The sequence below is a fragment of the Oryza glaberrima genome, chromosome 1, assembly GCF_000147395.1.
Source record: "Oryza glaberrima chromosome 1, OglaRS2, whole genome shotgun sequence".
Taxonomy (NCBI): domain Eukaryota; kingdom Viridiplantae; phylum Streptophyta; class Magnoliopsida; order Poales; family Poaceae; genus Oryza; species Oryza glaberrima.
The window spans coordinates 25,935,288-25,958,910 of NC_068326.1; the positions used below are offsets into that span (position 1 = coordinate 25,935,288).

At 45.8% G+C, this 23,623-nt stretch overlaps 2 protein-coding genes across 4 annotated transcripts; both read right to left on the reverse strand.

Moving 5' to 3' along the window:
* Positions 1-893: 893 nt before the first annotated feature.
* On the reverse strand, positions 894-20,757 carry LOC127762448 (LEAF RUST 10 DISEASE-RESISTANCE LOCUS RECEPTOR-LIKE PROTEIN KINASE-like 1.2). 3 transcript variants are annotated; one of them, XM_052286988.1, is made up of 5 exons: positions 19,846-20,757; positions 2,729-2,758; positions 2,263-2,544; positions 1,717-2,167; positions 894-1,557 (listed from the first exon to the last, which is right to left on the reverse strand). In XM_052286988.1, the coding sequence occupies exons 1-5, from the start codon at positions 20,642-20,644 to the stop codon at positions 1,101-1,103; spliced, it is 2,019 nt and encodes a 672-aa protein (XP_052142948.1). In that variant the 5' UTR covers positions 20,645-20,757; the 3' UTR covers positions 894-1,100. The 3 variants fall into 3 exon arrangements, with proteins under 3 accessions (XP_052142948.1, XP_052142940.1, XP_052142932.1); XM_052286980.1 differs by lacking the exon at positions 19,846-20,757 and adding an exon at positions 9,502-10,403; XM_052286972.1 differs by lacking the exon at positions 19,846-20,757 and adding an exon at positions 5,148-6,599.
* LOC127762505 (LEAF RUST 10 DISEASE-RESISTANCE LOCUS RECEPTOR-LIKE PROTEIN KINASE-like 2.7) lies at positions 12,187-13,327 on the reverse strand. The gene is given in 2 exon segments (XM_052287020.1): positions 12,187-12,364; positions 12,367-13,327. Coding segments are annotated over 2 exon segments (951 nt in total). The 5' UTR covers positions 13,282-13,327; the 3' UTR covers positions 12,187-12,328.
* Positions 20,758-23,623: the final 2,866 nt, after the last annotated feature.

Here is a 23,623-nt window from a genome sequence, read left to right on the forward strand (position 1 = left end):
ACCTGACCTCCATTGTCGCCAAGCTGAGCTCGAAGAGGCAGCCATGGTACAGCCGGAAGAGCACCGCGCCGCTGCTCTTGGCGAAGCACTCGAGCCGGACCTCCTCGTCCACTGTCAATGGCGGCGGCATCTCCTCCGGCGCGGCTGACTCCACCACCCTCGCCAGGTCCACCGCGGCGCGGCGCGTCCACCTCGCCGCGCCGTCGTCCTTCAACAGCGACGACGACAGCGGCCGCCTCGCTGCGCTGTCGTCCTTCGACGACAACGATCGATATCTCGTGGCACCTCGCCACGGCCAGGCTGAGCGTCCCGTCCGGCTACGACACGAGGAGCATCTCCACGCTCAGCTTGGCGACGTGTTCGAGGTACGAGGGATGAGGGAGTTTGATCTGCGCCGACGGCGATGACCTGTCGAGGCGGAGCGCGGGGACATAGCAGCCGAGCTCCGCGGCGTTCGAGAGCACATTCGAGAGCACAGCCAGCAGCGCAGCGTCGTCGCTGTCTCCATGGATCGAACCCACTCTAGCATCCATGGATTTAATCCAAGTTGGACCCGAAATTTTATACCCAAAACCAAACCAACCCAAACCGTTCTCACATGCAGTCCAAACCGCCCCAACCCATTAGTCTCGTCAAACCATTTCCATCCAACCAAAGCCAGCCCAAACTTGAAACCAATCCATTTTACCCACTTCAACCCAACCCATTAGCAGGCTTTGTGATGTTTGTGAGTTTGTCGGTTTAGCTAGCTTCTGATTAAACTCTTTCCGTTTGGGAGCACAAATGACTCAGATTGTGACTGGTACCTTATCTCTAGGCATCATGCAAGGCCATACCAATCCCAAACTGTAACATCCACTAAGTATATATCCATATGTATCATCCATCGGTCATCACCACTCTAAACATCTTATGTACATTCCCTCTGTTCTGGTAGTCCAACAAACACATATGCACACATCACCAGGGAAGCCTGGAAAGTGGGGAAAAAAAAGGTCTCGCACCTCTCATACAACAAGCACACGCCTCAGCGTAATAGCAGTAACACACATATTAAGCCTCGGTGGCAAATATACTGATCTAATCTAATAACCCGCTGGTCACTGGCTAGTGTTAGGAGTCGTCTGCCTGCTATCCCACTGAGCATGCACCGTGTCAGGAGATAATGGCGGGTCAGGGCCCTTCTTGTCTTTGCCTCCATCTTTCTCCATCACGCATAGGTCCTGTACCCCCTTGAGCCCCTCGAGCACCTCCTTGATCGGCGGCCTCATCTCGCCGTTCTGCTGCAGGCACCGGAACGCCAGCTCGGCGACCATGGTCATCATCTTCTTCGTCGCCGGGTCGGACTCGTAGCCGAGCTCGAGGTCCACGAGCTCCTCCAGCTGGCTCTTCTGGATCCTGTTGATGGCCATGCCGGCCAGGTTGATCTCGTTCCGCTGCCGGGTGATGTCCACCGCCGGCTTCGACGAGATGAGCTCCACCAGAACGACGCCGAAGCTGTACACATCGCTCTTGTCGGTAAGCTGGTAGCATTGGTGATACTCCGGATCCACGTATCTGCAAATGCACAAGAACAAAATTGAAAAAAAGGGCATATTAGTTAGGCGTAAAAATACGAGAAGCTCTTGGACAAACTAGTTGATGCATCGTATCATATCACTGCGCCTGGACCGGTGAGGCGACGTGGACGTGACACGCTGAAACGTGACTGCTTACCCTGGGGTGCCCTGGGGAGCGGTGGAGACGTGCGTGACGTCGAGGGGGAAGAGGCGGGAGAGGCCAAAGTCGGCGACCTTGACGTGGAAGTCGGCGTCGAGGAGGATATTGGTGGTCTTGACGTCGCGGTGCACGATGGGTGGCTCGATGGCGTGGAGGTACGTGAGCGCGGCGGCCGACTCGACGGCGATGTTGAGGCGGAGCGGCCACGAGAGCGCGCGCTCCTGCGCGCGGTGGCCGTGCAGGTGGTCGGCCACCGTGCCGTTGGCCACGAACTCGTACACCAGGAGCAGCTCCCTGCTCTGGCTCGACGTGCACCCGTAGAACATCACCAGGTTCGGGTGCCGCAGCCGCGACAGGATCGCCGCCTCGTTCACGAACTGCTCCACCCGCCGGTAGCTGTTGTTGTACAGCCGCTTCACCGCCACCACGCGCCCGTCTCGAAGTATCCCTACATTGATACGTCAACATTCACATTGTTACTTTGTAAGTAAGCATCAAAGCATGAAAAAGATGTTGCCGTTGTCTGTCACAATGTATGTGTACCTTTGTAGACGGTGCCGAAGCCGCCATCACCGAGCTCTCTGTTCTCGTTGAAGGAATCGGTGGCCTCCTCGAGCTCCTCGTAGCTGAAGAGGTGAGTCTGCAGGTCCTTGACACTGCCGGACTCCATGTCGCCGCCCATGGAGCGAGGTGTCCCGCCGGAGCCGCTGTACTTGAGGAGCTTGGAAGATGAGTTCACCTTCTTGTGCTTTCTCTTGCGAACGAAGAAGACGATGGCTATTAATCCAAGAGCGAACATCGCAAATAATCCCCCGCCAACCACACCTGAAACAGCAGCGAAAGAAGTTGTAAATCAGTTCAGGCTGTAATTCCTGTAAACCAAAATCAGGATCAGCATTGTTTTGAGGAGTTTTTGCACCTAAATTTTCCCCCGGTATAATTAATAAACGTTAGTTGTACTGACAAAACAGAATGAAAATGCTCATTAATTGATCTGTATGTGAGTTACCTGCTATAATTTTGATCTTCGAGTTCGATCCTGCATATAATAAGCAAAAAACAAAAAAGATTTGTCAGGAAAATAAAATTAAAATGCAAGCTGAATGCCTACTTTTGGTTTTTTCGATCAAATAATTCTTTGTTTTGCATCTGCTGCTGATGTAAATAATGTAATACAAATTATAAAGAGGCATTTTGGGGAACTTGACCATGTTTGCTGTTTTCTTCTGGTAAGACTGTCTATAACTCTATATAGCAACCTACAAAGACTGGAAACCTTGCACATAATTTAAGGGATGGCTTTATACCTTTTGACTACACGTTTGCAGCTATGAACTATGAAAATTTCAAATTTGGTACTAACATAAGAAGAAGATCCATGATCTTTTCTTTTTATCTTTTTTTCCTTGTTGAAAAAAAACTATTTTCTTTTGTGAGGATATGCTGCATCACGTCATGCTAGATAAAAAGATTAGGACTTTGGAAAAAAGGTTGTGGCAAAGGGTACATGGTTTTCTTGTAGGTAAGATATCAACATCAGAAAAGAACACTGAAGATCAGTTTCGAGAATGAAAAAAAAAGGAACACAGAAGAAGTCATAAAGCCAAGCAAGGCATACTCATTGTACGCTTTACAGGAACGATCAGGAACATTTCACCATGACGTCGTAGCATTGGAAAAGCATCCAAACAAAAGATCAATTTTCTGTGTAAAGTCATGGTTCCTGCCAACATTTCCAGGTTTTGAGCCTTAAAAGTCACCTGACCTTCTCTTAGGTTAGGTTAAAAGATGAGTAGATCAGCTCGACAGAAACATGCATCCCAAAGACCGTACACAAACAGTTTGAACCATATATTTTTTTTCTGGTCCAAAGTAATTGCATAGCCCCATATCTGAAGCAAGCAGATGTTAACTTGTCAATTGCAACTCCTAAACAAAAGATACTGCCTGTGGCTTCGGTGCTCATGTAATGAGTAATGTGAACACCGGAAGTGCAGGTCACAACAATCAATTCAGGCTTTATTAATTGTTTTTTTATGAAAAAGAAAATCAATTCAGGCTTACAGGCATTGTGCCTTTCGTTCGGAAAGTGTGTGATAAGATGTCGACCTCCGAAATTAACAAGACTGGGAGTAGCACACATCAACTTTTGCTGTGTGTCGACAAGTGGACCGCAATTCACCGCACCAAACCCATTTATTCGTCGGTTAGCTCTTGCCGGGAAGCGTTATTGTACTTAACAGAAGGAGCTGGAGTACTGAACTACAAACTGTTCTAACACTCGACTAATTATGTGTGTTGAGCCCACGTAGTATTGTAGCACCGAAACTAATAATCACGGAACGTTGGCACACCAGCAAGATGCACTCGAACACTAAAAATGGAATGATTACTAGTAGAAGTGATTGGCCCAGCAGAAAGCTGCACTATAGACAACTAAAAGCGGTAGTATGATAAGTAGAAAAGATCAATCAAAATTCTGGTGTCATATTTAGTTGGTGCAGGGCTGGAAGTTATACTTTCTTTGTAAATAAAGAAAAAATCAACAGAGCTCAACGGTTTCTGAATTCTGAACCGGAATGTGCCCCCTTTGAATTGGAGGAAAAACAAAGTAATTGAAATCATATACTATTCATGTTTTTGATTCGTAGAAATGAGAAAAGGAAAAAAGTAAAAAAACTTTCCTATTCCTACGATTCTAGAGAAAAAACGTAGAAAATTTAATATCCACTCTAACCTCTTGGAAAACTTTCTTCGAGTCTATCTCTCTCATATGATTTCTGCGTTTTTCCTATGGTCTAATTAAACGGTCATTCACATGTTTTTTCTGTTTTGCAATCCTCTATTTTACACTTTCATTTCTATCTTCTCTTTTTTTTTTTATCCCGCGATACAAATGGCCCCTAAACTCTGAAGCAAGTAAAGCTGCTTGACTGCTTCGCTGCGCATCTAGTTAATCTACTCCCTATTAATATTTCTTTTCCGCGTCACCGTACAGAAGCAGACGTGATCGTCGTAGCTAAACGGGATTAGCAACCGCTAATCAAATAATCTCCGGGACCTACGGATCGTAATCAAGGAGATTTATGGAGAAACGGTGCTATTCCACCATCAGGGCCTTTAATGCTTCATAGTGCGCCTCCGTCGAGCGAAGAGAGGTACGCGAGAGTACGAACTGGACTGACGCACTTAATAAACGCTCCGGTCCGTTTCACACGCTGATATTTCTCGGCATGATCTACTCAGACCATGACTGCATGAGTGCGATTTTTGTGTGAACTGTGGAGGAGGCTATCCGAATGTCGCGTGGATTAATCGCCAAGCGACAGGCAATGTGCTAATTAACCAAGTAATGATTCGCCCGGAAACTCACCGTACTAGTACTTATACTAGGCTTGGTTTTGATGAGGAAAAAATTAACGGCTTACCGGCCAAGCGCAGGGTGGAGTCGGATATCTTGCTGCAGGCGTCGCTGTCCACGAGGCCATTGGCGCAGAGGCAGCCCAAGAACTTGCCGTTCTGGTTGTAGCCGCACTTGCCGCTGGTTAGCTCGCACCGGGAGCACCGGTCGCTCCGGTCCCAGCTCATCTGGAACCCCTTGCGGAGCGACGCGATGTAGCCGTCTTTCCTCCACGCGGGATCGTTCGCGTCGGACGGGAGGGAGCCGCCGAGCACGGGCACGCCGTACACCGCCTCGCACCCGCGGTGCCACATGTCGCCGGGAGGCAGGGGGCTCGCCGGGAGCAGGAACGACTGCGTGGGCGCGTCCTCGGAGTTCTCGCCGCAGGTGAGCGGGTGGATGCTCGGCGGCTTGGGTGGGGCATTGGCTGCCGGCCCGAAGGCGCAGCGGAAGAAGAAGATGAGCATGCCGACGGTGTCGGCCAGGTGCAGCGACGAGGGCGGCGGCGGGATGGTCACGTTATGGCTGACTACGGGGCAGGTGCCGTTGGCGACGTCGGCGTCGGCGAGGGAGACGGTGAGGCTGGCGTAGTCAATGCGCGACACCGTGTAGCTGTCGTTGCCCAGCATCATGACGGCCTTGTCGCCGCCGCAGATGATCTCCAGCCCCGGGTACCCGCAGAACGTGGACGAGTTGGCGTACTTGGGGAGCGCCCTGGTCGCGTTGGAGAGGTAGAACGGGTACCGGACGATGACGCCGCCGCAGGTGATGGAAGCTTGCGCGCCGCACATGGCGGTGTCGTAGGTGTCACCGGTAGGATCGCCGCGGCAAGCGGCGGCGACGAGGAGGAGGAGGAGCAGCACGCGGCCACCGTGGTGGCAGAGGCGTGACATGGCCGCTTCGTTGCTCTATTGGCTCAAGGTTTCTTGTGTAGCTCTGCGTCTGCGCGCTGCTTTTGGTTTGGGTTGGTGGCCCGTGCACCGCGCGCGTGCCCCGCTTATAAACCAGCGTGACGCACGTCGTGCCAGGAGCAAGGGCGCAAAGCTGAATTCGTTTCTGGGGTGAAGGGGGTGGGTGGGCGGTTACTAGTGCATACGGCACATGGCTATCGATGTGGAGCCCGTGGCAGCAGCGACACGGCAGCTTACGGCCACTCTCGCGAGTCACCGAGTTACCGTCTCTCGTCCTATCCCTGTCCTTGTCCCGTCGCGACTCGGGTGTCGGGGAACTTCACCTTTTTTAAAATTTTCGTCAAAGGAAGATGCTCTTCGGTCTACGATATTCTTTGGTGTCTTGCTTCTTCCGTCCAAAAATAATTATAGTTTTAAGTTTTTATTTATAACGTTTGACTATTCGTCTTACTTAAAAAATATAAAATTATTATTTATTTTGTTTACGACTTGCTTTATTATTAAAAATACTTTTAAGTAGAACTTATCTTTTTATATTTACACTAAATTTTTAAATAAGACGAATGGTCAAACTTTACAAGCAAAATGTATGACATTTAATTTGAGACAAAGGTAGTATACTTGTTTTTATCTAGAAGGGCTGATGATTCACTAATTTGGTTGGTAACGGTGTCACCGGCATTAGCAGCATAACCGGAAATCCTAATTCGCGTGAACACTTCATGGTCGTATCACGACCAATCCGAGGCTAGTGTTTAAGGATGTGGGAAGAAGGAAGTGAGGGATTAGATTTAGAAGGATGATTTGGGAGACGGCGAACCAACGTATATGAGCAGACAACACTGTCATAGCCCATAGCCATGGGGTTGGTTGTGGGTGGTGGGACAATGTTTGGTGGCAGGGGCAAAAACAAGGCAAAGGCGGGAGGAGGCCGGCCAAATAGGGCCGCGTGACATGTTGATGCCTTTCGGCGCCGGGGAGGACGCACGGTGGCAATGGTAAGGGGGGAGAGGGTGTGGGTGTGGAGAAAAGAGTTGGCTTGGTTGCCAGATCAGTCTGGTTAGAGGGAGTAGGAGGGGGCTCACTAGAGGGAGGTATTCGCTGTCTTCGTTGCTAGAGGGAGGACACTCGCCTGCCCCTTCTCTTCTCCATCGGAGGAAGCTTGCCAGAGTGAGGATGAGGGAGTCTGCTGGAAGGAGGTGGAGAAAGCTTGTTGGAAAAGACGGTCACTGCTGTCGTCGCTAGAGGGAGGCCACTTGCCCGCGACTTCTCTTCTTGCTATGTTGCATGCGCTGATGGGTGGTGCCTCTCGTGTGCAATGGAGCATTGGAGAGAAAGAAAATAAGGTGGAAAGAGAAAGGAGAAGAGCGAGCCACGCGAATGCTCGCCCATAAGAGCCCCCCCCCCCCCCCCCCCCCCCCGAGCGCCCCCCAAACACCAACATAACTCAACTTCTCAAACACACAAGTTCTTGAATGATAGTTTTAGTGGTATTTTTGTAGTTTTCTAGTGGCAGTCTTGCAATAACGATTCAAAGCAGTGGTAAATTTGCAATTACCCCTAAATTTATCTTAATGTTAAAACTTCAAGCATTGATAAACTTGGAAAATACTTAACTTCAAGAAAAAGACATGCATAGTTTTGCCTTGGAAATTACTTCCATAACCAATAAATTTATTTTGCAGATTTATTCTAATAAAAAAGGCGCATTTGCAAATTTGCCACTGTTTTTTTCAATTTTGCAAGGATACCACTTGAATGATAGTTCTAGTGGTATTTTTGTAATTTTCTAGTGGCAGTCTTACAATAACGATTCAAAGCAGTGGTAAATTTGCAATTGCCCCAATAAAAAATGTGGTAAAGTGGCACCAAAAATAAAAAAACAGTCAAACAACGTGTAGTTATAGCCAGAGGAAGTTACTTAGCAAATTAGCAAAGCAATAAATCAGCTGGTGTGGGTTTAACGTTACCTACACAAATTCACGGGGATTGCCATTTAGTACAACTACGTTCCAAGCACATACGTACATTTCTGAAAACTTTTGTAAAAATACTTTCCTGCGAAAAACTTTCATCTAAATTAATAAGTGTACACATGGAAAACTCAGGTTATATATTCCGTACATCCACCATCGTGAGAGACTAGATGGGATCGTGTGGAGGATAATACCGAGTGTTATTATTTAGGTATGGTCATTTAAGGGACTGTTTATCTAATGTTCGATAGAAAATCTGTCTAAAAATCTATTAAATTTAATTATAATATATAAGTGATGTGTAGTTATAATATAATTAGGGTATACGTCACATGTGCCTATACAAAACCCTCACCCACTCAGTGGGAGAGGGATGCACACGTGACTCTTATGTCGGGGATTGAATTTGCGCAGGAACGTGATATTTTTCCTTGCATGAATCTCAACTTAGCTCCAACGGATTAGCACGAATTTTGAGGCACATCTAATTGTTAGAAATCTACCAAATATAGCTAAAAAGTTTGTCGGGTAGGAGAAAACTGTAGACTATCCGAATAGGAGGGGTTGTTCGTGTTGTCCTTAAAATAAACCTTACTAAATTTTGTCAATGCTAAAATTTTTGGTAAGTTGACGATATTACTAAAATTTTGGCAGGATTCTTTTATATATTTACCAAAGTTTGGTAAGAAATTAAATGTATGCACATCTTTAACAACTTTATAAAAAAATAGTATGGTTTGAAATAGCATAAATCTGAATAGCCCCGAGAAAAACAAATTTTCTAGGATTTGCTGGGCTTACTCAGGCCGGACTTGGGCCGGGTTAGTCAGCTGCTGTTCACAATATCTAACACGGACTAGCGAAGTACCTTACGTACACGGTACACGCGGGCCGCCGCCACGCGCATCGCTGGCTATGGAGTCCCTCTCCCGTACCAACGCCACGCCATGGAAAATAAGCGCGCGATTGGCAACGAATTGGTCCCGCCGGACGGAGCTCGGCTACAAATCTGCTGACCGTTCAAGCCTCCCAACTCAATTAGCCCCTCTAGTTCCTGGGCTCGTGGCACGCCAAAATATATCGTGAAGGAAGACGCAAGCAGAGGAGAACAGCAGGGGAAGGCGTAAAGAGGAAAAGGAGACCACGGAAGAGGAAAATACCAAAAGAAGACGAAGGCCCAAGATATCAGCTATTATTCAGGTCAGGACTCGAGGAAAAGGATCGTGTTTAACGGCCATCTAGATGGGCACGCTTGTGAACGTGTTAGTTCTTCGTCAAGATCCGATCAATGTTAAAAATCTGTTCTTCGGAGGACAAGGAAATAGCAACAGCTGACTCTTCAGCACATTTTGCAGAAAAAAAGGATTGCCCTCAGATCGATGGAACGCAGTACGCAACGATATGGAGTAATACGTATCAACTGGAACTGACCAAACTATTTATCCCCTTTGGCCTTTGCAAAAAAGAAGTATAGATCGAGATACGTATGGCTTACCGGTGGTTAAGTCGCTGGCACCGCACCTGAGAGAGCGCACTCGTCCGTTTGGGCACAAGCAGCCGATGAATTCCCTGGCTTGGCTGAAACCGCACCGTCCTTCGGACTCCTCGCACTGCGTACAATTGGGGGGCCTCCTGCTATCGTTCACTGACAACGCGAAGCCCTGAAGAAGAACCTGCCCGTATCCACCCTTCCTCCATGCGTCACCTTTTGGGTCCATCGGTTCATATTTGACCACAGGAACTTCGTAGATTTTCTGGCAAAACTGCGTCCAGCTCCCAGGCGGCACTTGATCCTTCGGAAGCACGTAGGACTGTCCAGTGAGACCGATAAAGCTGCAGGTGATCGGATCGGTGTTTTCCGGTGGGAGGAAGAGATTCGGGAAGGAGCAGCTGAGAAAGAAGACGAGGTAATCGACCGACATGCCAGGCAAGAACAGCCATGAGATCGGTGGGATCGTCATGTTGTGATCGACCCTTGGGCAGCCGCTGCTGTCGTTGACGACCTCCTGATCGACCAGGGACACGTTGGTGATGCTCCCGTTCCCGTAGTTGATGTAGTTAACCTTGTACTTCTCGGCGCCGTTGAGTTGCAGGATGGGCTGCGCGTCGTCGCAATCGATCGCCAAGCCGGGGTATCCGCAGTATGAGTTGCTGGACCCGTTGATATCTTGCGTTTCCTTAGCGAGGTAGAACGGGTAGCTGATACTGACGTTCCCGCAGGTGGTTGGTTTCTCCAGGCAAATCGAGGTGTCGTAGGTATCACCGGAAGCATCGCCATGGGAAGCGGCAACCAAGAGGAGCAGCAGCAGCAGCAGCCGCCGGCGGCATAGCAGGAGAGGCATGGCTAACGAGCTCAGAGAAGGCGTTTTTTTTTTTTTTTGGGGGGGGGGGGGGGGGGGGGGGCTTGCCTTTAGATTAATTTTGTGGTGGACTGGTCGTTGCCGCCACGGCGCGTTCCGGTGTTTATAGGTCGCGAGGACACGGCGAAATTCTCAGAAGGCTGCAAACACCGGTGGAGTCATGACAGGGACATGGCGGCACATGATGGGAATTGGGAGGCTCCTTGCTTGACCGCGATCATTTGGGTCTCGCAAAATGGCCAGTTAGTGCCGCCCCTCACTGTTGTTGTTGCGTGGAGGCTCGCGTGTTTTTCAATTGGTTGACGTCCTGGAAGGAGGGTTCTTGGTGTCCGATAGTTATGGCTTTTCTCTAGAAGATCTGCGTTCCGAGAAATTACTAGTTCAACGCTGTTAATTACTCTTCTCGAACAACATGGACCCCGGCAATGCCCCGTTTCACTCTTACCTATGGGGGTCTACTGCCTTCTGATCGAACACGATTGAGCACGCTTTTGTCCAACCCCTGAAGCACATCCAGCCATCCAGGACCAGGACTCCAGGAGAAACAACATACTCACCTGACCCCCCGAGTCGTTCGATTGATAAAAGGTCTCTCTAGTCATAAATATTTGTTATTTAGTAGTATAAGATTTAGTCAAACTTTAAATAACTTACCTTTCTATATTACGTTAAGTTAATAAAACCTAGCTATGATATTATATGTACCTGGCCAATAAATCTAATAATCACAGTGACTGCGCAGTTATCACCGTGAACAGTGGGAGAACCGAACAAAATTTATCAAAAGAAATTAAATTTCTTTGATCTTGGTAGGATTACTGGGCACTTACCATTAGTGCACCTTGGCGGTGACCAAATGGTAAGAAAAACCCTTGCTTAGAGCCATCCGACATTGATCTTAGGACCCCTTAAGTTTGGCAGGTTAATTTTTTAATTTCTTTTTCTTAAGTTAAACTTTTCTATCCAATTATTTCAGTTTTATTGTTTCATATTTTCTGACTTCAGTTTTATTTCATAGATTAGTTTCAATATTTTCATACTACCTTTTCATTTACGATTTTTCCCCTCTTTGGCTATTTTCCAATTTTTCAGATTTTCTAGGTTTTGGAAGTGGTTTTGCAGGGGAAGCACAAGTGGTGGGGATGGGATAATTTGTTTTGTGAACTTCTTTGAGTAGTTCTCAAAGTAGCCTAATCTTTCTAGATAATTTGTAAAACAACCCTCCTGACTTATTTGCATTTTCTGCCATACTAGGCTTAGTGACGTGGGACAACTCTACCGTGGTTGGTGACAAATTACCATCGCTAATCCAGTTGCTCCTGGTGTACTTTGCGGACGCTGCGCATCCGCAGTGCCCATGGCTTATCTTTTTTGTTATTGAGGGATTTTTGTTTTGAAAAAAAAATCTGAAGATAATTAAAACTCTCTAGGGGTGGTTCACCCAAATTAGCAATAGCCAATTATATGGTCACACCAACTTGTAACGTTTTTAGACGTACAAGAAAAAACTTGTCACTCCAGGATGAGTTCAATGCTGATTAGTGATTACCACCTACCAGACCATCTTCTCAGTCCTACTGGTCACTTATAGCAGACAAACTCTCTCTTCACACGGTACGGACCTCTGCTCTATAAAAAGCTCCTCTCTTTGTTTTGCCAGCGCTGCAGGCCACCTGATGAATCTCTTTTCTCGCAAAGGTGTGGATTTGGCCCAAAAAAAAAAACTAAGCAACTCAGGTTAATCCGTCCTTGTCGAGTGAGGAAATTAGCAACCAGAGTTTCTAATTCTCTACCTACCCACCAAAACTAGGCGATTTTTTTTTTCGATTAGATCAAGTCAAGAACATAACATCGGCAAGGGGCAGGCAACCACACCGGGAAGGAGGGGGTAACGACTACGAGATGCAAATTATACCAATCAACGAGATATTGGAATGCTGAGACGGCATGCCAGACGATCGACTAATTGTTGGCTTTGCAGAAGGGAGGGGAAAAAAAAATGAAGGATCGGCATCGAAAGACTTACTTGATGTGCAATCCGTTCTGCTCACCTTCCCATCAGCGCACAAGCAACCTAGGAATATCCTGTTCTGGCTGTAGGCACACTGTCCCTTTGATTGCTCGCACTTGTTGCATTGATCATCTTTCCTTGAGTTCCATGCCAGGTCGAACCCCTTATTAAGCACTTGACCGTATCCACCACTTGGCAGCGCACTCTGGTTACTTGAATTAAGAATACTCCCATTTACCGGCACGACGATGACCTGGCTGCAGCGCCTGGCCAATTCGGACTCTGCTGGTGCCTCGAGCTCGCCGGAGGTGAACACGAACGAATCTCCACCGTCAGGACCGTTGCTGAAGGTTTTGCAGTTGATTTGGTACTGGTCTGCAACACTAACCAGCCCTGGAACGATTGGTGGTGCAAGGTTGAGTTTGCAGCCGAAGAAGAAGGTGAGGTTGTCAGGGGAGCCGGTGTATTGAAGCCACTCATAGGCCTGGCCGAAGGTGAAGTTGTGGCGCACTCTGGGGCAGCTGCCGCCGCGGAGCGCATCGGTGTCCGCGAGCACGATGGTTTGACTGTCGTAGATGATGTTCAGCACAGTGTAGTTGTCTCCACCGAGTAGGATGGTGGGAGTCTCGTTCCTCCCGGGCCGGTCCCGGCTGCAAAAGATCTTCAAATCGGTGTAGCCGCAAGAAAACTGAGTGTAATCATAGGTTTCGCCGGTTGCGTTGGAAAGATAGAAAGGATATGAGATATTGACGCCGCCGCACTTGTATGACTTGGAGCAAATGGAAGTGTTGTAAGTGGGTGGGAGAGGCGAGCCATGGGAAACGGAGGCATGGACGCCGATGAGGAGGAGGGAGAGGAGCAAAAGCGGTAGGTGAGCCATGGCGACCAGGCGAAGCAGGCGCATCTTGCTACTTCGCCGGCTTTTAATCCTGGCACCAATTTGGTTCGGTGAGCCACTGAGCCCGCGGTATAAGACGAGTCGTCGTCATGGAGCAAAGAATGCGAGGAGTGGACTTGACCTGGTTTTGCAAAAGGTTTTGGTTGGTTGTTGGGGTCCGGAAGTGGGCCACACGAGAGGCAGGTGATTGGAAGAAGGAAACAACTCGGTCTCTGCGTGCGTCTTGCGGTGTGTGCCGATCCACTGGATCCACGGTGTCATGGACCGGACACGCTGCCGTGTATGGTTTTTAGCTTGACTTCAATGGTAATCACTAAATTAGCCTTGATTGCTTAGTTAAATCAGATATTTTTATATGTCGCCCTCCAGAAGATCCTTTTTTATATATAGAACTGAGCACGAGTGCATTTCGCCGTTGGGGATTAGATATCACCGTCGAACGGCACACGAACTGGTACCATCGAGGACGGTCATGATCAACAGACAACACAGGTACACATTGGATTGATCATCTACTCAGGATGGTCAGGTAGTGCCACTGCAGTTTTTTTATGATAAACTACTCTGTTTGACAAGAGGATTCTCGCCGCCGGCAGGTAGGAGTTAGTAATAAAAAAAAAAGATGAAAGGATATATCAATTGACCCTACTACAAGTATACTCTAAAGTCTAAATTTGGTCCAGGTATAGATAATCCATAGGCTATGGTGCCTTCATGAGTGGTGATATGGGCGGCGACAGAACCGCCACGCCCCATCACCCCACCACCGGACCACCCTCCCTCCCTCGCCGTTGCCTAAACATGCCACTAGAATCCGTGCGGTTGCAACGAAGGCAATGGCGGGGGCTTTTTTTTTTTTCCTTTTTCTTCCTTCAACTCCTAGAGACCGTGGCCATGACATCCATGTCACCGTTGACGTCAAGGACGGTTGAAACAGCGAACGACAATTGGATATGGTGCGAGGTTCAGATGAGCACTTTACGACGATGTTGGGAGCATGAGATGGCATATGGCAGCGATAACCATGCTGCTGATGGATCTAGCACCTCGAGCAAATCCAGTGACTCCCTCTTCCGCTTGGGCATGAGGCCGCCAGTGATGGGAAAGGCCAGATCTGACATACCGGCTCCTGCTCAGCCCCTGTAGTTGGGGTGGGACGGCTCGGTGGGACGAACCCTAAGGGTAATGACAACGTGGCATGTATAACGGTTGTATGGCATCGGTATGAAGAAATCTTGGCGGCATGACTTGAAGTGGCCCATCTAAGCTGTCTTAGGTGGAGCATGATTGATGAAGGGGCATCGATGCATCAATCGATGATGTTGGACGGTGATGTGCGATGGAGCTGCAATGGCAGGTGACAAGCAAAAGTCTAGCCTTATAGGGGTGATGCGTTTGGGCGTCATGGTCCTTCTAGGGGACGTTGTCGAGGTATCCCCCTCTCTCCCACATCTAGGGTTACTTTCCTTAGACGGGTTGTGAAGGTGCTTTCAACATCACATTCTTCTTAGAGGCGTTGCCTAGAAGGTTATGTTTCTTTGCCTATACTGCCTTCAGATTGTTTCAATGGTGCTCTTGGATGAAGATATGCTTGTGTGAGAGACATGTGGATTTTTCTTCTCTGACCCTCCATTTAGAACCTAATCCTTAGAGATGTCCGGGAGCCAATGTGTGTTTAACTGGTTGGAGATGGTGATAGTCGGAATAGTTGTGGCCTGTTGTAGGACTGGCAGGCAGCAGCGACGTGCAGGTGTTGTTGGTGCCCGTCGGTGTTTTTTTTTTCTTTTTTCCCGATTAAAACCTCCTATGTATATTCTTGTTACCTTTTTCTATATAGCATCGTGTTCATTTTTTTTTTTAAAAAATGATCATACTTGTGCCCATACGGATGCCACATGCTAATCTTTGCGTCAATGTCCCTTTTATGAAAGGAATAAAGTCACGATCTTATCTTAATCGCTTGTTCCAAAATATTCATTTAACTTATGTACTTACTGTTTATTGCCTACGAGACGGTGTTTACATGGCAGTCCAATAAAAAACAATTTTCTAAAAAAGATTCCTTCAGAAAAGTAAAAAAATAATTATATATTCTACTTCTTCCGTTTCACGATGTAAGACTTCCTAGCATTGCCCATATTTATATACATGTTAATGAATCTAGACAATATATGAATATGGAAAAGTTTTATATTCTGAAACAGATGAAGTACATATCAATATTGTCTATGCCCTTGTCTCTCTCTTCCCTTCCATTTCCACAACCCCTATCCCTCCCTCCTCCCTGCTGTTGTGCTGCCTCTCAACCCCGACAACCCCCATGGCCACCAAAGTCCTTCACGAGCTCCACTGCCGCGTAGCCTCTCCTCATTGATCTCCTCCACGCCGCATGCAGTGCACAGACAACCCTCTCCCTCTTCCTCCCCACAGGCCACATCTCTCTCGCACACAAAAGAGGAGAGACATTATTTGGCTATGTTTCACCGCCACGATGCCCCCGATCTCTTCTAAACCTTGTCAGCTCTCTAGTCCTATCCAACTCCTCACCTGTTACATAACTCTACAATGGTCGTCAACTCGTCGTCACCAAGAAGGCCCTAGGTGGTTAGGGGTGTGTTCACCTGTTTTGTAGTTGGTGAAGTTAGGCCATCATATATTATGAGCCTTCCATCTAGTGAATAATTACTTGAACTTTCTTTTATTAAGTGAACAAGGTGTATTAAACGAGGTAAAAGGTATTTTGCTGAGAGCTAATTGATCCCTAACTATATACTAGTAGTTTAACACCTACAAATCAAAGAGGCCCAGGGTTTACATTACCGGTTGACGAATTTCTAAAAAAAAAATTACTGGTTGACCACTAAATTTCAAGCCCCATCGGTATCACGGTTTTTAATAAATTTTGACCGGTTTTCGATAAATTTCGACTGAATTTCGACCAAATCTACTGTTTAACCTTCGAAATTCCAATCGAAATTTAATTCTGAGCCATGTAGAAACATCAAAATTTCGCGGAATTTAACCGATTTTTGTCGGAATTGTGAACCCCGAAGAGGCCCTTAAAATTTGAATAAAAATCTAGACTATCTGAGAGAGTTAGAGATTCTTAAAAAAAACTTACATCTACTATAAGCTCTCCAAATCAGGGTTTCACATATCGCGCGATTATCGCGGTTACCGCGCTTACCGCGGGGTATGATAGGGGAAACCGACGATATGGTTTGGATGAATTTTGACCAAATTCAAAATTCTGGAAAAAAAAGAAAAAAATTGAAAAAAAAACATGGATGTAGTTCTTGAATTGTACTTGCCAATGGTGAAGAATTTTTTTGAAATAGAGTAAGCTAAATTCAAATTTGAGGGTAAAACCGAAAATAGTTTACAAATTGAAAAAAGGACGACAATATTGGGCCTCAATTATCCTATATATTCTTCCAATTATTCTCAATTTCTAATTTTCTACACATATTCAACCGTATTTTTGATTTTTTTTTCACTATTTATTTTTAATTTACATGATTTTAGCTACACAGCCCTGTGCAAATATCACGATTATCGCGGTAAACCGTGCGATTATCGTGGTTAAACTGCGAAACCGCCAAGTTTTGAATTTGAATTTTTGGATAGATTTTTGTGCATTTTAGGCGGTTACCGCGCGATTACCGCTGTTATCGCGCTACCGCGGGGTGGCAGTAACCCCGGTCCAAACGATAAGGTAAACCCTGCTCCAAATAGGGTTTATATTACTATCACCACATGATCTAGAATGAGAACGGCAAGATCTCATTGCTGTAGAAAAAAAAAGGCAGTAAGTAGTATAAAATAAACTATAGCGATGCTACTTTAGTGGCTCTTTCAGACAACTTTGTGTATGGAGAACGGAGCGATGGATTAGTGCACGATTAATTAAGTATTAAGTAAAAAATACTTTTATAATGGATTAGTATGATTTTTTAAAGTAACTTTCCTATAGAATTTTTTTTTATAAAAAATACACCGTTAAGCAGTTTGGGAAGTGTGCGCACGAAAAACGAGGGGAAGGGAATGGGAACTAGAAGATCCGAACATACTTGTCTCTAGCAAGACATTTTTGCCTCAGCGTACTGAGCGTAGCAACCAAATAACCCCTTAAACCATATAATCATCTACTCGCTCCGTTTCAGGCTGTAAGCCGTTTTGACTTTGATCAAAGTTAAACTGTTTCAAGTTTGACTAAGTTTGTATAAAAAATAATAACATTTTCAACCCAAGACAAATGTATTACGAAAATATATTCAATTATTGATTTAATGAAACTAATTTAATATTATAAATATTACTATATTTGTCTATAAACTTAGTTAAATTTGAACTAGTTTGACTTTGACCAAAGTCAAAACATCTTATAATCTGGAATAGAGGGAGTATTTTGTTAGAGGTCATCCTCTTTATTATTATTTCTTTTGGAAAGGAGAGGTCATTTTCTTTAGCTTGTCTTACTAATGCTCGTATTAATTTGAATTATACGCAATTGTTATTGTGACTAGCTCTTAATTGAGCATTGTAGATCCATATACTCTACATGTAAGAACACTATCACTGGTTGGATTCTCAGGAACATTATAGATCCATATACTCTACAGCAATATAAGGACACTATCACTGTTTTTTTTAATAACTTTGTATAGAAACTTTTTAGAAAAAATATTGTTTAGTAGTTTGTGAAGCGTGCACGCGGAAAACGAGTTAGGAGAGGTTGGAAAAGAGAGAGGGAACGAACGAGGCCCCATTTGAATCGTAGAATCGAGAAAACGTAGGAATATGAAAAACGTAGGATCTTGATATAAATATAAGTGTAAAACAAATTATTGCAAAACACATGAATGACCGTTTGATTGAACCACAGGAAAAACGTAGGAATTGGCTGATAGAGATAGACTCAAAGGAAAGTTACCAGGAGGTTGAAGCTCTTGCTAAATTTCCTCCAAAATCTCTATAGGATTGTCCATTCCATATGAATTAATTTCAAAGGATTGGATAGGATTTACAATCCTTTGTTTCAAAGGGCTTCATAGCAAATTTTTCTATAGGATTGATCGAAATCTTCCGAAATTCCTATATTTTTCCTTCAAATCAAAAGGGCCCTAAAAGGATAATGCTACAATATTTAATACATGTTGCTTTGTTAATGGGGGGCCGTATCTGTATGGGTCAGTGATGGTACTGAAGCGGCTGATTGGAAACTTCTACCCATCCGTCACATAAAAAACCAATTTAAAACGAGATATGATATTTTTTTAGTATTTTTTTGGACGGAGGTAGTAACTTTGATCAACGATTGATATGCACAGTGCTGACATCCTCTGCATTAATGAAACCTTTGATGCAGAGGATCCATCCTGAATACTTTGTCTGTCTAAAGAAATTAAATTTCTACCTATATGTCTTACCAGCGGCTACTTTAATCTGCGAATAGTTGGAGGAACAAATAAAAAGGAGCTTATCCTGAGTTGTGTTGCGTCATGCGTTTGCTTTCCTACGACCAGTCCCAGATCAACTGTAGCACTAGTGATTCGGGAAGGTGTATATACTTTGGTTTTACTTAATCCAAAGTTTTTAAAAAACCCTTAAATCCCCAAGATGCTGATTGTACTTGCATCAATCGTGGTTTAGCCATCGAGTGTCCTGTATACTTGCACAGGCTTTGGACCTGTTCACTTTAATGCCAAAAAAAACCTTACTAAAATTTGGCATTACCGAAATTTTGGCAACTGCTGCCAAAATTTTGGCAGAATTTCTTATATAGTTGCCAAAATTTAACAGCAAACTAAATATAGCCATTGTTTTAAAAAAAATTTAGTAAGGTTAAAAATGACATCAAAACGAACATACCCTTTTTAACTCTTTTAACTGCTTAAGTGGTCCAGGATCGACACATCACAAACCGCTGCCGAACGCGATATTCAGTATGAACGGAAGAATTCGGCGATAAGAGTCGTACCAATCTAAATCGAATCAGCTTTTCGAACTCCCAACCCCAGAGAAGATCAAAAGAGACGTGGCCCAGCGACTTTTAAGTCCACGGGAGTCGTAATATACTAGCAAGCGCAACAAGCAACTGGTGGCGAGCAATCCATCATCTATTCAACGCGGAATTGATGTGTGCGCCAATGGGGTATCGATCCGTATATATAGGTAGGATAAAAAGAAAAATGTTTTATGCACCACTGGTTCCAATTTGCCCGCACCAAATGCTACCTCCGTTTACTGAGACTTTGTCCACTTGACCACTTTTTTACTGCTATGCTATGGGCCACTGAAATCATTTTCTGCTCTGTCACACTCTGATGGAACCAGGAAGGTGTGGAACAAACCATCAACACTCTGGCTCGGTTCGTTCAGGCAACTAGTAAATTCAGTGCAGCAGCAACTGCTTGGAGAAGTTGATTCTTCGTATTGGTTTATTGATCATTTTTAGTCTTTCTACTAGTAATTCGAATTCGATATCCCCGGCCCCAATTCTGAAATCCGAAGCAAGCAAAACACCGAAGAGAAGTAATGACATTGTAAGAGGAGAAGAGGCATGCGTACCGCAATGGCTCTTGGTCGGGCCTTCGTCGCAGAAACAGGTGAAATCCATGGTGGTGGACGTCTCGTTGTGCCGGTAGCCGCACCATCCCTTGGTTCGCTCGCATTTGCCGCACTTGTCGGAGTGAGCGCTGTATGTCAGCTCGAACCCAGCGCTCAGCACATCGCCAAATGATCCGTCCGCGGGAGGAAGACCCCCGTGCGCATCCACCATGGCCTTCTTGTGCGCATCGATCACCGGCGCCACCACCACCGTCTCGCACTCGTAATCGTACGCTTCACCCGTGATCCAGCCATCCAGGAACACGTACGAACTACCGATGTGCTCTGGTCCAGCTCCACATCCAGTTAGCTTCACAGCGGAGGTCGAGGACAGCAAGGAGGAGTTGCTCTTGCAGTTGTAGAGGAAGGTGATGTTGGAGTCAGAGGACGCGAGCTGCAGCCAGGAGTTGTCGTCGATGGTGAGGTTGGCGTGTAGGTGCGGGCAGCTGCTGTTTGTGTCGGAGTGTTGCATGTCGGCGTCGGTGAGGGAGATGGTGTGCTTGCCGTACTCGATGTCCAGGACCCTGTACTGGTGTGTCCGGAAGGGGAGAATCAGAGTGGTGTTGTCCACGCAGCGGAGGCCGAGGCCGGGGTAGCCACAGCCCAAGGCGGATGAGTTGTCGATCAGCCAGAACGGGTAGGCGACGGGCACGTCGCCGCAGGTGGCGTTGCGGCAGGCGGAGGGGGAGGCATCGGCTTCGGCGAAGAGGACGAGCACGACGGGGAGGAGGAGGAGGAGGAGGCGGCGCAGAGGAGGCATGGTTGTGTGCAGGGGTGTCGTGTGCGTGTGTGGAGGAAGGGAGAGGCAGAAGAGCTCCCGATTTTCCCGGCGAGACTGTGTGCGTGAGAGTCAAGTGATCGGTGGAGTTGGGTTGAGTTTGCTGAGAGCCTGAGACTGACGCGGGTGCTTGGGCCGGACGTGGAAAGTTTGCGCGGCAGCTAGCGGTTGCGTTGGCGCTACCTCCCCTCGTCCCGTCGTCCTTGCATGCCCCGCGTATTAATCGCGGACGGCGACGGAGTGGGCCTCGCCGGTGGGTGGTCGGGTCGGGTGGTCACTGTTCTGATTGCGTTCTACAGGTAGTTCGAGGACGTGTTGGTTGTCGATACCAGGTTAATGATTTTGAATTTTTCATGTACTTAACAAAAAAGTCTGTGCGTTGTAACGGAATTCGCATAGTAAATTTTTCATGTTCCTCATTTTGTCACCGAATTACAAAATTGTCCCTCAAGTGAAAAAGGGTGAATAGCTAAAGTGGTCCTCCAAGTTTCATGCAAGGATCAGTTTAGTCCTTAATGTTTCAATGTGTCCATATTAATCCTTCAAGTTTTTATTTTAATTCAAAATTATCCTTGAACCCACATAACCAACAACTCTCTTGATAAATGATACTTATGCCCCCTCATTCACATATATAAAAGAAAAAATTGCATGCAATGAATTCTTTTTATAGATAAAACAAAAGTAAATTATATACTTGCAAAGGTATAATGTCAACGTTTGATGTCGCGGTTCTGGTATTTGCATAGAATGGGGATCGTCGGTGCTAGGATATACGTGAGATTGAGGTAAAAGAGACGGAGACAGGGATTTTTATACAGGTTCGGGCCCCCGAATTGTCAGGTAATAACCCTACATCCTGTTGGCCGGAGCCGATGTTGCCTTTTATTCACCATAATCACACCAGTACAATATTTGGGGTAGTCTATCTAACTGTTGTCGACATGTCGGTCTGACGATCCGACTCGTAGTCGACAACAGGGTAGCCTTCCTCCTCGAATTCGTGCCCGGCGAGATCAGAGATAGTGCTTTCATCTCTCCTGACAATATCCGGAGACACCGTAGGGTACTAGCTGCGCTTATCCCTGAAGTCGATATCCGGCGGCGTGTCTTGGCGTATGTAGGCTTCTATGTTGATTGTGTTGGGTGTTGATCCTCCATGGTGGGTGTTGATTGAGGTGGTCGTGTGTGTTGTCCGTATCCTCTCTCCTCCTAGGGGGCCTTGTATTTATACCCATAGATGTCCCTTGTCCAAGTAGAACTAGGAAACCAATATGGATACAATCCGAGTAGTCCTTGTCGTTTCCATGTAGAACTCTGGTTGTCTTTCCTTATCCGGAACTCCCTCGAGGCCAGTTTCCGTATAAGACATGGTATGTGGTGGATCCTGCCGAGATTTAGTCAACTACTATTAGGTATGTGATATCCATAACCCTGACATATACGATAGCCATTAGGCTCAATTTTCATGTGCACATGTTGAAATAATGAGAAGTACATATGCAATGCTGTTTATTTATTTTGGTTTTCTTTTTTCTAGTGTATAGTTGTATACAAATTAAGGGCAAAGGGACATTTTCTAACATAATTATGGACTAAAAATAGTCATAAGGCATATTAAGTGGGCCCAAGGATGATTTTAGGCCAAAACAAATACTTAGAGGACCTATGTGGACAAAATGAACCTGAAGGACCAAATTGAGCCTTCGATAAAACTTGAAGGACTAAATTAGCTATTCAACTTCTAAAACCTGTGCAAACGATATCAGTCGATAGTGTTGTCTCCAGTTTTAGCTGACATGGCGCTTACGTGGCTCCTTTGACTAGGTCTTCATCCCACGCGACGCTTACGTGGCATTATCATTCGAAAAAATAATAAAATAATAGAAAAATAGTGGGCCCACTGGTCATAACCCTTTCTTCCTTTTCTCTTTTCTTCCTCTCTTTCTTGTGGCCGGAGATGTTGGGGGCTGATGGCAAGTGGGCCATCGGCGAGGTGAGCGGGCCGAGACAACCGAGGCAGAGTATAGACACCATCGTCCGCAGGTAGACGATGCAGTTGAGCTCCATGATTGGCGCCGCCATCCCCCACAGCTCTCATAGCTCCGACAACACTAACGACTGGTCCTCCCCGTCCTCATCCATCCACCGCGCCCATGCTACCGACATCACCGGCTCGCCTGCTCCCGCGTCATCCATTATTGGCCGTCGGACCTTGCCATCGGTAAAATGAGTCTAATCTTTCATGGGCTTGACCACATCATATGGGCCTCACGTCCCACATATATGTTTTTTTTTAAAAAAAGTAAATTATTTTAATTCATTTCAAATGTATATCAATAAAATTTATACGTACAAAAGTTTATGTACATAAAATTTATACATATGTATAAACTGGTTTGCATTTAAAGTTCTAAGTATCTTCTTTGCCTAGGTTAACATGTTAATTTTTTTTCAAATTTATACAACATGTTAAATTTATTTCAAATTTATACGTAGAAAGTTTCCATACAGAAAGGTGTCATATGTGCAAAATATATGTATATATTGTAAAAAATCTATGTATATTGTTTTTGGATTGCGGCAACATGCAGGTGCTCATGGACTAAAGGAAGAAGAGATTGTCAGACATGAGTTACAGGGTTGGGCTTTTGTGAAATGGATTTAGTGTCGCTTTGTCAGGTTGGAACCGCGCGATACAGTGGTTAGCGATCGATCGCGCATCAGGGTACTCATTTGGGCTTAGCTCCAAAGACCCTGTTTATATGGTACTTAAAAAGTAAGTTCCCGTATGTTTGATACTAATTATAAATATTAAACGTAGACTATTAATAAAACCCATACATAATCTTGGACTAATTTGCGAGACGAATCTATTGAGTCTAATTAATCCGTGATTAGCCTATGTGATGCTACAGTAAACATTCTCTAATTATGGATTAATTAGGCTTAAAAAATTTG